A 15461-nucleotide genomic window follows, 5' to 3' on the forward strand; every position below is an offset into this window, starting at 1 on the left:
TTTCACATCTGTGAAGATGAACAATAAAATTGTTTATTTACAAGTTACGACTCTAATTAATTTCTGGTAATACCTCTCATAACCAGCATAGGTATACTCTACAGTTCATGGAATATTTTATTTAAACGAATAAACTGCACTTAGTACATGTGTAATGGAGTTATTCAAGGTAGAGCTGATGTCTGCTGAATGGGATGTTTTGCACCGGATCTTTACAGGATAATCCCAGCGAGCCGTTCATATAGCATTCAGGGGCACCTTTTTACAGACATAGAATGTGCACTTGTGGGGTTTTGTTTTGCTTTTTTTTGTTTTTCCTCCATTGGAACATGGAAAGTTCTAGTGGAAAATAAAATTGCGATTTATAACAAAACTCAACAATACCCTCAAATCACCAGAGATATGATGTTTCTAGTTTGGATAAAGTGGTGCACATGTTCTAGATATACCTCTCTGCTTTGTTAGTTATGGTTTTATTAGATGGTACCATGCTGTACGATGTAACTGGGACAAGAAGGGAGACAGGCCTGAGAAATTATGTTCAGATATTGTAGTTTGCCCTTATTAGGCAAGTTGTAACACATGCACAGTTTTGGTAATGTAGGAAGAACTTCCAGTTAAAAATTTAAAATGCTAATGTCTGTCAATGCATGCTAATGGTCTAAAAATAGCACTATTTGTGTTAAGAAGGATGAAAATTGAGGAATTTGGAGACATGCATTATATGGTGACTTTTTTTCCTTCAAAAACTATTTTAACTCTTCATCTGCTCATTTTCCCCCGACAGTTAGCAATCTATTTAACCCTGTGGTGCTAGAAGTTGTGATTTCTTCATGTTTGCACAAACATATAATGTGGTGAAATCCAGACTCCCAGCACTGAAAGGGGTTGTGTGAGAGTGTGTTGGAAACTTTTCATTGTTTTCAGACATTCCTTAAAGGAGCATTATCAACTTTTTCAGGTTCTCAAAAATACAAATTCCTTGTTAAATATAGTTTTCCTGAGGAACTGCTTTTTTTTTTTTTTTTTTTCCTCCCCCATCTCTGGTGGGGGAAATGACTGTGTAGGGAAAACTTTGGCAACTTTTTTTAGACCTGCAATCCTCTGAGGAAGGATTGTTTGCTCATAGCAGTGCCAGAGTTCAAGGAGTGTCTGGATAACACTCCCAGTCGTGATTCAGCAGCAGGCAGTCCTGTGAGGAGCAGGGAGGAGGACTTGGGGATCCTTAGGGGTCCCTTCCAGCGTGAAATGCTCTGTGATGTGCATCAGTGTGTGTAGTCTGGCTGGGAACAGATGCCCTCCAGGTTTTACTGGGAGACTGCACTGACAGTGAAGACAAAAGAGAAAACTAAAAATACTTCATTGAATTTTTAAATTGGGAATAGAGGGAAAATGTTTTATTTTCAGGCTTTTTTGTAGGTGTTTCAAATAGTAAGAATTGAGCATTCTGAATACTGAAAACAATTGGTAGTGCTCCTTTAAAAAAAGCAAAATTTAATGTGATGCATTTTAAATAGTTTTCATTTGTACTTAAAATAATGTTGCTTTAATATATGTTTGAGTACTAAAATTGCTTTTAAAAAGAGCAAAATAGAATACAAGAACTACAGCGAAGAAACTGAAATAAAAGTATCAATTTTTTATTATTTATTCAGGAGATTTCACCTAAACCACAAAGTCAGAAAAAAAATGAAGCTGATATTAGCAGTTCTGCCAACATTCAGAAACCTGCACTGTTATCCTCAACTTTGTCTTCAGGAAAGGCTCGCAGCAAGAAATGCAAACAAGAATCTGGAGATTCTTCCGGGTGTATAAAGCCCCCTAAATCACCACTTTCCCCAGAATTAATACAAGTCGAGGATTTGACGCTGGTCTCTCAGCTTCCTTCTTCTGTGATAAATAAAACTAGTGAGCACAGACATTTTAAAAAAAATACCGTAACTACTTATAAGAGATATACAGAAATTTTCTTTGGTTGTAAATGGCTATTGCTTTTAAAAATGAATCTGCTTTAAATAAAATGTCCAAGTGGGAGAATTAGGGGTAGCTCACTATTTAAAAAGTCAAGTCACATAATAAGGCATTTGAATTACTCTACCAGAAGTAATACATTTAAATAATATATTGATATTTATAGAGGCATGGCTTTTAAGGGTTGGCTTCCTCTCTAGCTTAAATCTTCACACTAGCATTAACAGTGATACAGGAAAAATCAAACCTCCCTTCTGAAAAGGGCCTGATTCATTAAAAAGAAAAGACGTACACCTTGGTGTGGACCTTTCCTTCTCTGAGAAACTTCACCTTCAGCAGGCTGACGTTCTGTACCTGTTGGCTGTGGCATTCTTCACCTTATGTGATATTTCCTCCAAACACGATGTGAAAGAGAAGATGGGTTCAAGATCTGTGGTGGAAAAATATAAAAAATTGTGTTTCCTTGTCCCAGAAAAATCCCATGGGTTTTCAGCTTCTTAACATGTGTGACTGATTTGCCAAGTACCAAAATACTGTTTATCAGAAGAATAGGGAAAGCTTTACGCTGCATGCTTGAATACATTGTATTTTGTGAATATTAAGGTATTTCTATAATTTTTTTTTGAGATTACGTTAGGTTTTTAGAGTTGTTTAGTGTCAGGTTCTTGGCTTAAAGAACATTAAATTATGAGGCCAAAGGTTAAAATAAGTGCAGGTGTCAGTAAGTCAAAAGCTACTTTTTTTTTTTTTTTTCCACTTTTAGAGTAGTAGTTGAGGATGGAAGACTCAACCTGCATCATGTGTTCCCCTTAACCTTGATTTTATAGTTTCACTTTATAAGTTTCTTTTTAATCTTTGCTCACAGATAACTTTAAATGAGTGGGAAAGGGAGGGGTGCCAATTCAGCCTTCTTCATTTATTCAGTACACATTGGTAAAAATTGTATTTTGTCCCCACAAAATATTAGCAGTCATCCATATTGTAATACGCCTTCCATCCCCACCCCTAGAGCAATGGTAAGTAGCTTTCCTGGAGCATGCTTATATTTTGGATTAAGTTGGACTTCTCTGTAGCAATATTTTTTTAAATAGCTTATTTAAAACTTGGTTACTTAGTAGATTAGATCTTGTTAGTGTGGTCTTTTAATCTTTGGCTTCCACATTTTTTTTACCTCTACTGGAAAGTTGGTTTTGTCATGTCTTTATTTTTAAATCTGTATATCTGACTCTAAAAAGAAAATTTTGTGAAACTGAGTAATATTGGAGAGGTGTAGGGGAGTGTGGGTTTTTTGTTTTTAATGAATCAGGCCTATATTAACCTATATCAATCCTCCTCCCTCCCCTTTCTTTTTTTGTTAAGTGTAAAGTTCTGGAGCCTTCTTATTGTGCCATGCACTGGCAGTGTGCATTTGAATTTCAGTTGGGGTATTGATATCAGGTTAGCAGAAGGCAGGAGGTGGGATATAAAATTAAACACTGTTTTTGATTATTTTTTCAAGTTGTATGTTAACACTATCCATGACTTATTAGATCTTTAACTGTGATCATTTGTTCTGTTTATTGTTAAATCCTGTTGCCCCCTTCTATTATAAGTAGCCTACTTCCTGGGTTGTGTGGGGAGGGTTGCTTACTGTAAATACACTGCTTGCCTAAAACAACCACCTTTAGCAGTTGGGAAGTAGGTGCCCTAGTAATTTATAATAAGCAAAACCCAGAACCCTGTGTTGAGCATAAATCTTTCTTTGCTCCTGGTAGTCACAGTTTTGTAATTACTTCTACCAGTTTTGCTGTGACTGCCAGCTTTGCAAGCAAGAGCTACTTAAAGCACTCCCCATCTTTAGATCTCAAATGCTGCGGTAAGATGATGGTGTATCTCTCTGCTTCATGAACATTGAAAGATCTCTTTTTAGGTCCATCACAGCCAGTGAATTCCCCTAGATCCTACAAAAATAGCCAACGGAGAAGAAGATCACAGCGTTTAGCCACTTGCTCCTTGCCTGATGATTCTGTAGAAAAAGTTTCTTCTCCCTCTTCAGTTACTGATGGAAAAGTGTTCTCCATCAGTGGTCAAAACCAACAGTCATCAAAATTGGAGGGTAATGTATCTTAATCTAATAAAGAACTGCCCGAGAGAAATTGAATCATAAAAATTAGACCTTTCGTGGTTTTCAACTAGTGGAATATTTTGACTTGCTGTAGCTAAAGCTGTATGCTGTTCCTATGTTATGTAACGCTGCAATCCAGACTTGTTTGTTGGACCCATGTATCTTTTTAACATGACATTTTTTCTTTTATGTAGTACCTGATGTTGCTCATGTGTCACTTGAGAAGCGTGGACCATGTCTCCCTCTTGATTTAAGCCGTAGTTCGGAAGTTACAGCACCATTATCCACAGAATCCACTTTCCGTAATGAATATCCCAGTAAAGACAAGGAAGATATTCAGATGATTACATATCTTTCTTCCAAAGCAGTAACTGATGGAAGAGTAGCTACAACAGCGTCAGGTAAAGAGATTCAGTATACAACCAGAGAGATTTATAGTTGTAGGGTTAAAATGTGTGTGTATTCAATCCCACAGACAGAGGGGATACTTTTTATTTTCCTTTCTGCACACTCAAAAACCTGCCTCTCTTCTGGACTCCATTCATCTGCATATTCTTTGTCTTCACTGGCTTAGAGCTGCATTAGCACTTCTAACACGCTTTAAGGGGAATCTGAGAGTGTGGAATGTAGTAAGCAGTATTTCTTTCAAAAATATTTTTGCTAAAAGTTGTAAAAATAATTAATGAAGTGTTTACTAACATGCTATTTTGTGGCTTCGGCTTTAAAACGGTGTTCTTGAAGACAGTCAGCACTCCTCTGCTTTGCTTCTGTTTGCAGTGGAAATTCTGTCCTCTGCTTGCTACAAGATGTTACTTAAAAATATTTCTGAAAAATCATCAAAAACCTTTATATAGACTTGGTCACCGTCAAAATCAGCACAGAGCCCAGTGCTGCAACTCTGTGCTGCCTCTCCCTTTGTAGCAGTTTATTGTCTACTGTGGTTTATGTGAAACGCTTGGATAGAGGTAACCAAGAGATGTGGGGAAGGATCGGCAGAGTGGTTTGCAGCCCCTGAAAGTGGGATGTTTTTGTCCAGTGTATGCTAGGTGTTCACATAATTTTTTTTATAAATAAGTCTCCTATGTGGGTATCATACCATTTTTAACCGGTTTCCAAGAAGGAATTCTTTTAAAGCCTTTTAAAAAAAATCCTTGTTTTGTTTTGTTTCGTTTCATGAGAAAATTGTTCAGAAAAGTAGGAAGGGGGGAAAAAAATCAAATTATTATACGCTGTTCGGAAAGTTTTTGATAAGTATGATTGATAGTAAGGGAGGACAGCATGACCTTAAAGGATAGAGTTATGATACTTAAACCATATTTTAGTCTATTAATCTATGAATCTCTTAAACTAATTTGTCAAAATAAGGGCTATGGGTATCTCTAGTGAGCCACCACTTAAGGTTTTTAAAATATTAAAATTAAAATATTACTTAATTTCTTGAGTGAAACCACGTGACAGTCTTCGTTTGCCCTTGATACATTGCACAGCAGTAGAATAACAGATTCCTGGGGGAATTACTTCTATAGGAGTCCTTTCTATGTCATGTCTCCTGCCACTAAGAGAAGTGCTTTTGGGAGATGTGTATTTGCCCACTCACTGAACAAGATCATAAAAGAAAGCAACAGCTTCCAACAACCATCTGTTTCCTGTTTGGTAAAAGTAATTTCAGTTACTAGGAATTTAACTTCTGGCTTTTCTGATATATTTTCTGGCTCATTTTATTTATACTTGGTAATGCTGGAAGTTGCCTGCTCCTGTAATGGGCCTGACTCGGGGCAGAGTGAGCCAGTTCTAAACCCAGCACTCAGGAGTGCACTTTGGACCTGTTTGTTGAGCTGGGTTTTGGTCTTGGCCACAGCTGAAGCAATAACAGAAAGAATAAATTTCATTTAGAGCCACCTTTATTTAATGACTCAAAATTATGTGACATGTCCACACAGTTTGTGTCAGGGAAAAACATTCCCTGATAAATTGTCTGTCGTTACTACTTGAGTTCATAGTGGGAAGCCAGAAGTGCTTCCAGCCTATACCAAAGGATAGTTTATACTGTATATAAAAAGGCTTAATGAGCCTTTTTTTCATATCTATATAATTTTAAGAGTTACAAGCTCTAAAAGAACTGATTTGCCAGCTACATTTTTGTCTTCTGAGTTTTTACCTTCCAGACTCATCCGTTTTGTTCCTAGTTTTCATGTATTACAGTTTTCCTTCATGCAATAAATGGAACTGTGTCTTGAGCTTTCATACTGACTTCTTGTCCAAATGTTAGAAGTTTTCAGTAGTTTGGAGCATCTAGCCCAACAGCTTCTTGGGTATAAGCTTTGTGGCCTGAAAGACTAATCTAAGCAGGTTGATATCTTTAATTCACAGATTTCATAGCAGGTTTTGGAGCTATCTGCGTCTGTCAATGGTATCACTAGGACTCTGTAACTGAAATTCATGTGTTTTGGGTTCATCTCAGTCTTTTAACTCTGGTGAAACATGTTTATCCTTCTCATAATCTTAGAAGAAAAAGAAAAATGTAGATTTAAAGTTCAGGTTTGAAACCTTTGGAGTTAGTTTAGACTATTGAATAAATTTGTTGTGTTCTCTGCTTTAGAAGGCATTGTTTTGCCTTTGAAATAGCACAGGTTCTCAAGTCATGTTCCTGAAGCACACATAATTACACCAAATTCTTGCATGCTTCAGGAAAATTAATAGGATTCACTCTATTTATCAGTACTTTTCTGATTATCTGTTTAAACAATGGCAAGCAAATACATACAGGAGAGGTGCCCAAAGCTTTCCTCATTCCTATCCATTCTTGAGATAATTGAGAAAAGTTAATTTGTGTTATGCAGAAACATCTAAGTGCAGTTTCATACACTGCATTGTTTACCATTATGTATGCATTGTGACTCTGTACATTACAAATTGAGAACTCTGGTGTAAAATCCAAACTGTTCTGTAACTGACCTGAAAGAACTACTATAAATCTGCATCTGTTTTGTTTCAAAGAGTTTAAATCCACAGTCAGTCAGAATACTTGCAAAACACTGTAGATTTGCCATTCTGAATACATGAACTTCAGGTCTTTCTGTAGTTGTGCTTCTCTTTTAAATTTTTGGTAGTTTTTCTTGGTTTCTGTAACTCTGCACCATTTATGTTAGTTTAACTGTTGTATATTGAGCAGACATAATTTCAGCAAGCAATCTGGGCTTTGAGATTTAAGTAAAAGGAAAATACTGTTACACTTACTAATCTAGCAATATAATATTTGTAATGCTAATATAATTTATTATTGCTAGCTGCTATATCCTATCCTAACGCTTATAGACAATATTGCTAGTATGGTAACATTAGGTTAACTATATGGGGAAAATTTGCATTTAAGACTAAAAGAAATAAAAACATGGCATACTTCTATATAATTTCCTTGGTAACAGGTTTACTGCAGCAGGAACAAGAAACAGCTGATGTACAAAATTTTCAGTAAATAATATAGGTCTCTTTTTAAAATCTCTTGCCAGTGTTTACCTTGCTTGTAAGAGGGATGAACTATGGTTCATCTTGTTACTTGCTCTTGTTACTTTGGGGCTGTTTGTTTTACTCCAACCATCTATTAACAGTCAGAGTTACTCCCTAATTTGAATGCCTGCCATTCTAATCTCTGCCCAGAAGTTCCCAGTTTAGGTTGGTTATGAGGCAAGCAAGAACCTTTTCATGGGCTTATTCTTCCTAAAGACATCATTTTGGGCAGGGTCCAGTATTAATCTGTGATAGACACTTAAAAGTCTGTTTAGGTATAAAATTGATCCTATGCACTGGGAATTTGAAACACTAAATTAAATATGACCAGCATGATTGATATTTCTATCGCAATAGGATTTAAGTTGTGTATTAATGCAGATGATGATATTTATGATATTACTTGAAACATGGAAAGCCGTGAAATAGAATATCAGTCAACAAAATAAGTTGCTTCAGATTGCTACAATTCATTTGAACTTGATGAATCTCAGTTAGCAGTAGCACTGCAAGCCCAGCTGTGCTGCTGTACTTGTGGCACAACATCCTGTCCTGTGCCTGTACTTGCATGAGGGGGCTTGTGTCACTTCCCTGTGCCATAACAGGATGAGTAGCACTGGAAACATGTCATTAACTGGACTGGGAATGCTGTGGTTTGCATTTCTTTTTAATCTGAAATTAGTCTTCTAGTGATAAAATTGATCTTGGAACAGTGACAAAATCAGTAGTTTACCAAGTCCAATCTCTGGTCGTCTTTGTGCTGAGTGTTAACTGCAGACCTCCCACGTTCGCTGTGTGGGAGGTGGCTGGCTAGACTCCTTAAGAGGAATGAAATTGCAATTAAAAGTAGCATTTCAAAAAAAAAGGTAGCATTTCCATAAAGGAACTAATATTTTTCTGGTTGTATTTGTTACTTGCCCTTCCAACTGACTACCTTGTCTAATTTTGTGGTTATATGTAAAGCATAGTGATTGCACAGTTGAAAAGTAGACTTTTCAAGCCTTAACACTTTATGTAGGATTTGAGAATTTAAGAGTCTTAGTCTAAAATGATTTTCAATGAAGAAAAGTAAAAGCCAAGAATGACATTGCAGTGTATACAGCATTATAGCAATTTTTATTTTCAGATTACTACAGAAAGGCAGTTTGGAGAGTTCTGACAGCAAGATGCGTATTTGCTTGACAGCAGCAGATTTCTGCCCAATATAAGTGTTCCCTCAAACAGTTATTGATTACTTTGTCAAATGTGCTTGAATATTATTGAGATCCTGAAATTTGTTTTGTTGTGGCTGTTGGTATTAAAACATATTTGGATATCAGGTCAGGGTTTCTTCTCAATAATAAAGTTTAAATACTAATTCATCTAATGTTGAGACTAAATTTCCCTTGAGGTTGTTTGGATGGAGTGTTCTCACATCTTTTCATCAAAATGGCAGTGACCTAACTGAATTACGTGCATTTGGGTGATCCTTTTGCACTCTTTTTAGAAATGAGACAAGACGTTGATAGCATGATGATGTGGGAAAGTGTCACTTTTTTCTTTTACTAATGTGCTAAAATATACTTACTGCTCTACAGATGGCAGAGCAGTTCAGTCCTGTAACAGAGACAAATGGTAATTAGGAAACCCAAGAAAGGAGTAATTTGGATAGTGTTTTGTGTCAATGATAAGTACTCCAGCAAGCTAAATGCACTTGAAATACAGACAAAGGCAAGAGCCTGAATTAGTCTTAAAAGGATTATGGTCTTAGGTGAGGTGGTTGATTTGAGGCAGTGGAAAGACTCAGGTAGCCCCAGCCATGGTGATGCAGCTCGTGGCATGTGGCAGGAGCCAACACCAGAACTGAGCAGCTGCTGCTGCCTGGATTGCATGGTCCAGAGCTGTCCTGCAGCTGGGGACACCTGGCATTTCAAAGTGCTGTGTGGTGTGAGACGGGATGCACCACTTTCTATTGCTCTTGCTGGCCCTGTGGCTTTCTGACTGGTGGCATTTTGGTTGTGTTCCCAGGAAGGCTGGTAGGAGTGGGAGTGGGTGTTGTGTGAGCTGTGCTGTATCCCAGTAGAATTTGGTTGGTCTGTCCTAGTCGGGAAGGCCACTGTACAGGGTCAGCCCTGAAGTGTTGTCTTTTCCCCAGAATCTTTTTATGACTGATGAATTTTCTAAATTATCTTAGTGCTGCTTAGTGCATTCTCAGCTCCATATTTTGTCTTGTTGAATATCTTGTCCAGTAGCAGGTATTTTTCAGGATTTTTTTTTTTAAATTTTTTTTTATTTTTACATGGTAATGCTTTTGTTGGGCTGTTCTGAGAGACACCGAAGTTAACTTGTGCCTCCAAGTGTTTACAGCTGGCATGGAAAAACGTGAACCCCTTATGACTTCACAGAGCTGCATTTTTGTACAGTATGTCCTTGGCGTGGTCCTAAAATGTCCTCAAGGGTCTGATAAAAATTAGGCTTTCCTGATTACACCTAGATGAAACTTGAAGCTCTCACAATATTGATGGACACAGTAATAGAGAGTTTTGAATTACCTCAGTAATGTTCTTTATAAATAACTTTTATTTTAGTTCGATTATTTTAAAATTATTATAAATATTAGCAGTGAAAATTATAATTTCAGTTTTGTTTTGTTTTCAGTTTGTTACTTCCTAACTTGCATCAGATAAAAAGCTAAAAAAACAGCTACATATTTCACTGAATAAACTTTTCTAAATAGTACAAGATAGAAATTATCAGTATATGATGCTGAATTCTGACAAATCACAGTACTTTTGCAAATAATTCAAATGTGGATTAATGAAAGTGAGTTATTTTAAGTATTAAAATCAATGAAAAATTCAATTACCAGAAATGTTTTATACGTAGGATTAAAAATGTTGTACCAGAGCTAAATTTTTCTGTAAACATAATGGAGCATTAACTTAAATGATACTGACAGTGTCAGCACCTTTAGCTGTTACTCTTGTGGGTTTCTATTACAGTGAAATACAGGAAACAAAAAGGCTTAGAAGTGTCAGCAAAAGCACATTTTAACCAGTACAGGCAGTTTAAAAGCGAGTGCAAATTCCAAAATATAGGAAGAAACCTTCTGTGGCATGTATTGTCTTGTATGTAAGACTAAGATCTAGACATTCATATGCAGTAATTATCTGATAAGTGTGATGATGATATGACCAATACTGACATTTCAGTGATCTGACCCAGCCCTGGCTGGCTGCAATCCTTATGGAATGCCGAGTAAATCCATCTTCTTGTTTTCAGCACCCTCGTCCCATGTACATGCCTTGCATCTGGAAATGCCTTTAACCAGTAGTCTCAAGTTACCCAAAGGGAATAGTAAAAAAAAGAGGTCTTCCACATCAGTGAGCTCTGAAGGGACAGAGACACAGTGCTCTGTGCCCATAAAGGAGAAATGTTTTGAGAGTCTGAAGGAGAAAATATTAAAGAACATGATTGAGAAGGACAAGCATTCAGAAGTTGGTAAACTACAATACTTTTTGTTTCCAGTGCTTTAGACAATAAAAATAATTGTAAAATGACATGAAAAATAATTGTATTGTTTGTATGTTTCTTGTTACTGTGTGCCATTAGGATTTTTTACAGTCTAATGAATTTTACAAGAAAGTAGGTCATCAGCCAGACATTGGCCTTATGGCATATATTCTTCAATTTGCAGGTGCAGCTAGAATGGAAAGAAAAGGAAAACTGGAAGAGAAAAGTTCTTCAACATATGGTACATAGAGAGCAATATTATTTTTAGGAAAAAAAGAAAAATTCTCTAACACTTAATGTCTCTGAAGAGCAGATGTAAAAGCATAAAATATTTCCTGGGCCCAGCTGCACTTTTTGTTTGTTAAGGTCTTACAAAAAGTTTTTGTGTATATGACAGGTTTGTTATAGAAGAATAATTTGTAAGATAAAATGAAAGTGCCCATAGCAAGGATTTTGAGGGATCCTAAAGTACTTATAAGCCCACTGCCTCTGGTTTTTCATTTGAATGAGGTTTTTTTAGTAGAATGAATAATACTGGCTGTTTCATTGTACTGTCAGACTTGAGATGGGAAGAGCAAACAAGGGTTACTAGCAAAACATTTGTCAATTTATGAAATAAAATATAAATTGAAGAGGACTCTGGTTTTATCCTGTGTTCAAAATAAATTATTAGAGACTGGCAAGAATTCAGAAGTGATTCTGCCTCGTTTTTTCAGGAGGTAAAAGTTTTGTCTCTGTGTTCCTCAAGAAGATAAGACTGATCCAATTTGTGTGCAGAAAACAATCCTGACTTCAAGGCTTATTTTTTGTAGCAAGTTAATTTCCTTATTATTTGCCTCTTACTGATAACTTAAGAAATAGAGTGAAAATGTGGGATGTATTTTGTCTGGGGAGAATTAACAGGATAAAAATAATTTTTCAGAGTCAAAGTACTTGTCCTCATGTGTATACCAACAGTGGTTAAAAGTGAACTGCAGCGTAAAAAATGTGTCAAATTCTAGTCAGAATCAGTTTTCTATGAGGATGCCACTGTATAGTGCAGAGTGCTGACAGCAGCAGCAGATTTGTGATACTGAAATTTCCTTCAAGTGTCTTTCTGTAGGCCTAATAACGTGGATTTAGGATAATGTAGCCTTTATAATTGGGAATTTTGCACTTGTGAAAGCTTTTTCTCTTGCCCAAATCTTTTTGTTATAAACTGTAAGTAAAATAGAAGTTACAAGCTATTTATATGATACTACATATTTTGTGTACTTTGCTGTATTTTTTTCTGCTATGATGTCTTACTTTGAAATACTTACAATTATACTATTTGTCAAATGAGATTTCTTTGAACTGTTATATCAACTATTAATAAGAGATGTGCCAAAGATATCAAGTAAATTAACTGAATCATTTTGATCTGACTAGACAACTAGAGCACTTGATTTTGAATGCCTTGTTTAGTTTAAGCTGCTTTAAATTGTTTAATTTTTATTTCAGCTAAAAAGAAAGAAAAAGAAAAGGAGAAAAAGGAGAAGAAGGAAAAAGATCATAAACCAAAGCAGAAAAAGAAGAAGAAAAAAAAGAAGAAATCAAAGCAGCATGGTAAGTTCCATTTATATTTTTTTAAAGTAACTGAAACCGCCCAGTATATTTCTAGCATTAGATAGTAAAACTTGTTTGTAAACAATATGGATGTAAAATTTCAGACATGTCCAAGAGTAAGTTTTAGTGTTAAATATGAAAAGGACACTTGGGTCTGTGACTTCTCTTTTTCTTGTATTTCTAGCCTGTCTCTATGTGATAGACATACATATTTCATAGATGTTTTTTCTTCCTCAAAAATATATGCTTGTTGTTTTCATCTCTTTAAATTCTTTGTTTGAAGCTCTGTATACGTGTCCTATATATTTAGCTTGGACATTAAAATTATTCTAGTATCTAGTTTGTTGCTGAATTTCAGTGGTTTACTGTATGCAATGCACCCCCTCTTTAACAGTTAATCCTTAACAGCTGAGGTTGGCATCTCTGTTGTAACAGCCTTGTCTATTGCCTTGACAAATGTTTTTTGTCAAGGATTATTTGTTTCTCTGTCCAAGATTTGTGCTCTAACATGAAAATGCTTCCAGATCATGCAGTTCTTGAGTGTGAATTGCAATATTGTAGGTTTTGTGTACCTCACCATCTTTATACTGGAGTAATATAATTTTATGCTATAAACTTCAATTGCTTATTTTACCTAAAAATCATTGGGAGCTTCTTACTTGCACTGGGAAGGCATCTAAGTATTTACAAGAAGATGCTGATAAGGTGCTAGGTATGTGCCCAGTATTGTTCTTTGGTTTTGTCTTCTTGTGGTTATAAGGTGGTTTGTTGTGGGCTGGGGATTTTTGTGGTTTTTTGTGGGTTTTTTTTGGTTTTTTGGCTTTTTGTTTTTTGGGCGTTTTTTGTTTTGTTATTTGGATTTTTTTTGCTTTTTTCTGTTGTTGTTGTTTTTTATCTCATCTTTTTATTCCTTTGGTGTTTTTACCAGCTTGTCTTGAAACTTAGAAGCTTGGCAGAGGTATCATATTTAGGTTCCAATTTCTAGGGGTCTTACCCAGTGTTTGTAAATATGAGAAGAAAATATGCCTAATGCCTCAACAAATAGAAATCTTAAATCCAGATGCAAAAGGCAGAGTGAGTAAAAATTGAGTATTTTATTCTTTGCAAATTCATCTTGTGAAAATCTGGGTTTAGCAAGGCAGAGGTATTCAATATGGATTATTTTTTAACTGGGGAAGAAATGAAAATACTCTGGTGGATTCTGACTCCAGTGTCTGACCCTGAAAAAGCTGATCTGTCAAAAGAAGCAGCACTCTCTCTCCAGGACTATCCACTCCAGGTGTGGATAGATGTGTAAGGGTGTGAGGCATGCTCCTTTTGTTTGAAATCAAATTGAGGCATCTTGGGGAAGAAGACGGAATGGGTACGTTGGGTGTCCCAGGTAAGTTTTGCACAAGGCTTTAAGACAAACCAACAAACCCCAACAAAAACTGTTTTTTGTGCTCCAAGTGTGTGTATGATTTACTGACTGTATAAAACCTATGTGTAGCAGAAGGTAGGTAACACCTGGTTTTTATGCTGCTCTGTTGCAGTGAGGTTGAAAGCCATCCAGCATGAAGTACAGCTGCTCCTTGGATTGACTACAGTGAATACACTTGGGAAATGCTGGAGATAGTGTGCATTGGACAGAGACAGTAAAGGGAAAATTGACTTCATGGAAGGTTATCTAGGAGAGGATATTGTGGAACCCATAGCAGGAAAACTGTAGTTACAGGTGAAAGCAGGAGTGCTTCCTACAGAAGGATCAAAGTGCAGTAATCTGATTACTTGCTTGTATTTGAAGTATTAAGTTTGATACTCATAATTACTCATAATTACTGATTAAAGCCATGGGCATGCTCAGGGTCCAGAGGAAGGCCACAATGATGATCAGAGGGCTGGAGCACCTCCCCTATGAGAAGATGCTGAGAGCCTGTTTAGCCTAGAAAAGGCTGGGGGAAGACCTTGTAGTAGCCTCCTAGTACTTACAGGAGACCTACAGGAAGGATGGGGAGGGACTCTTTAAAGGGAGTGTAGTGATAGGGCAAGGGGTAACAGTTTTAAACTGAAAAGAGGGTAGATTTAGGTTAGATATTCGGAAGAAATTCTTTTCTGAGGGGATGGTGAGCCACTAGAACAGATTGCCCAGAGCAGTTGTGGATGTCCCATCCCTGGAAGTGTTGAAGGCCAGGTTGGATGGGCCTCTGAAAAACCCGGTCTACTGGAAGGTGTCCCCTCCCCATGGCAGGGGGTGTGGAACAAAATGATCTTTTAGGTCCCTTCCAAGCCTAACTATTCAATGATTTGCAATTACATGGCTTTCTTAGGACAGTCTCTCCAGTCATTATGATTAGGGACAGGGTTGCAAATATGTTTCTTGAGACTGTTGAAAATAGTTTGTATTAGAGGAAAAGATATGATGCTGTTATCAATATAAATGTCAGTACCACTGTATGACCAGCAGGCAGAAGCACATGGTGTTGTCTATGCTTGTGTGTGTGTTACAACAGCCTCATCCTGCTCCTTTCTCTGGCTGAGCAGGAAGATAATACAGAGGTGTATAAGTGGGGATCTCTGCAACAGGTGGGCTCAGACACTGGCTACCAGTAGCTCCTCTGAATCCCAGTCTTTCCAGTTTCTGGTGCCTGCAGATACAAGCTCAGGGGGCAGCAGCCCCACTGCAGTACAGACAGTCTCACTTCCGTGCGCATTCTCTCACACTCCCAGCACTGGCCAGGACTCCCCAGGTCCCCAGAGCCCCCCCACCCCAGCTCTCCTGCTTAGAGAGGCACTTCCACCCAGAGCTCGCCCTTGCAGACCC

General features: G+C 37.0%; 1 protein-coding gene across 4 annotated transcripts in view; it reads left to right on the forward strand.

Annotated features, from left to right (window-relative positions):
* Positions 1 to 15461, forward strand: part of PHF20L1 (PHD finger protein 20 like 1) — a 58963-nt gene that overhangs the window by 23732 nt on the left and 19770 nt on the right. For 3 of the 4 annotated variants that reach the window (XM_032133610.1, XM_032133600.1, XM_032133619.1), the window contains 4 exons: positions 1656 to 1908; positions 3881 to 4066; positions 4270 to 4476; positions 12557 to 12661. In XM_032133610.1, coding sequence (XP_031989501.1) covers positions 1656 to 1908; positions 3881 to 4066; positions 4270 to 4476; positions 12557 to 12661 — 751 coding nt within the window. Of the gene's footprint in view, positions 1 to 1655; positions 1909 to 3880; positions 4067 to 4269; positions 4477 to 10843; positions 11063 to 11258; positions 11316 to 12526; positions 12662 to 15461 lie in introns of all 4 variants that reach the window. The other variant, XM_032133629.1, reaches the window with a different exon arrangement.

The sequence above is a fragment of the Corvus moneduloides genome, chromosome 1 (genome assembly GCF_009650955.1).
Source record: "Corvus moneduloides isolate bCorMon1 chromosome 1, bCorMon1.pri, whole genome shotgun sequence".
NCBI classification, from domain to species: domain Eukaryota; kingdom Metazoa; phylum Chordata; class Aves; order Passeriformes; family Corvidae; genus Corvus; species Corvus moneduloides.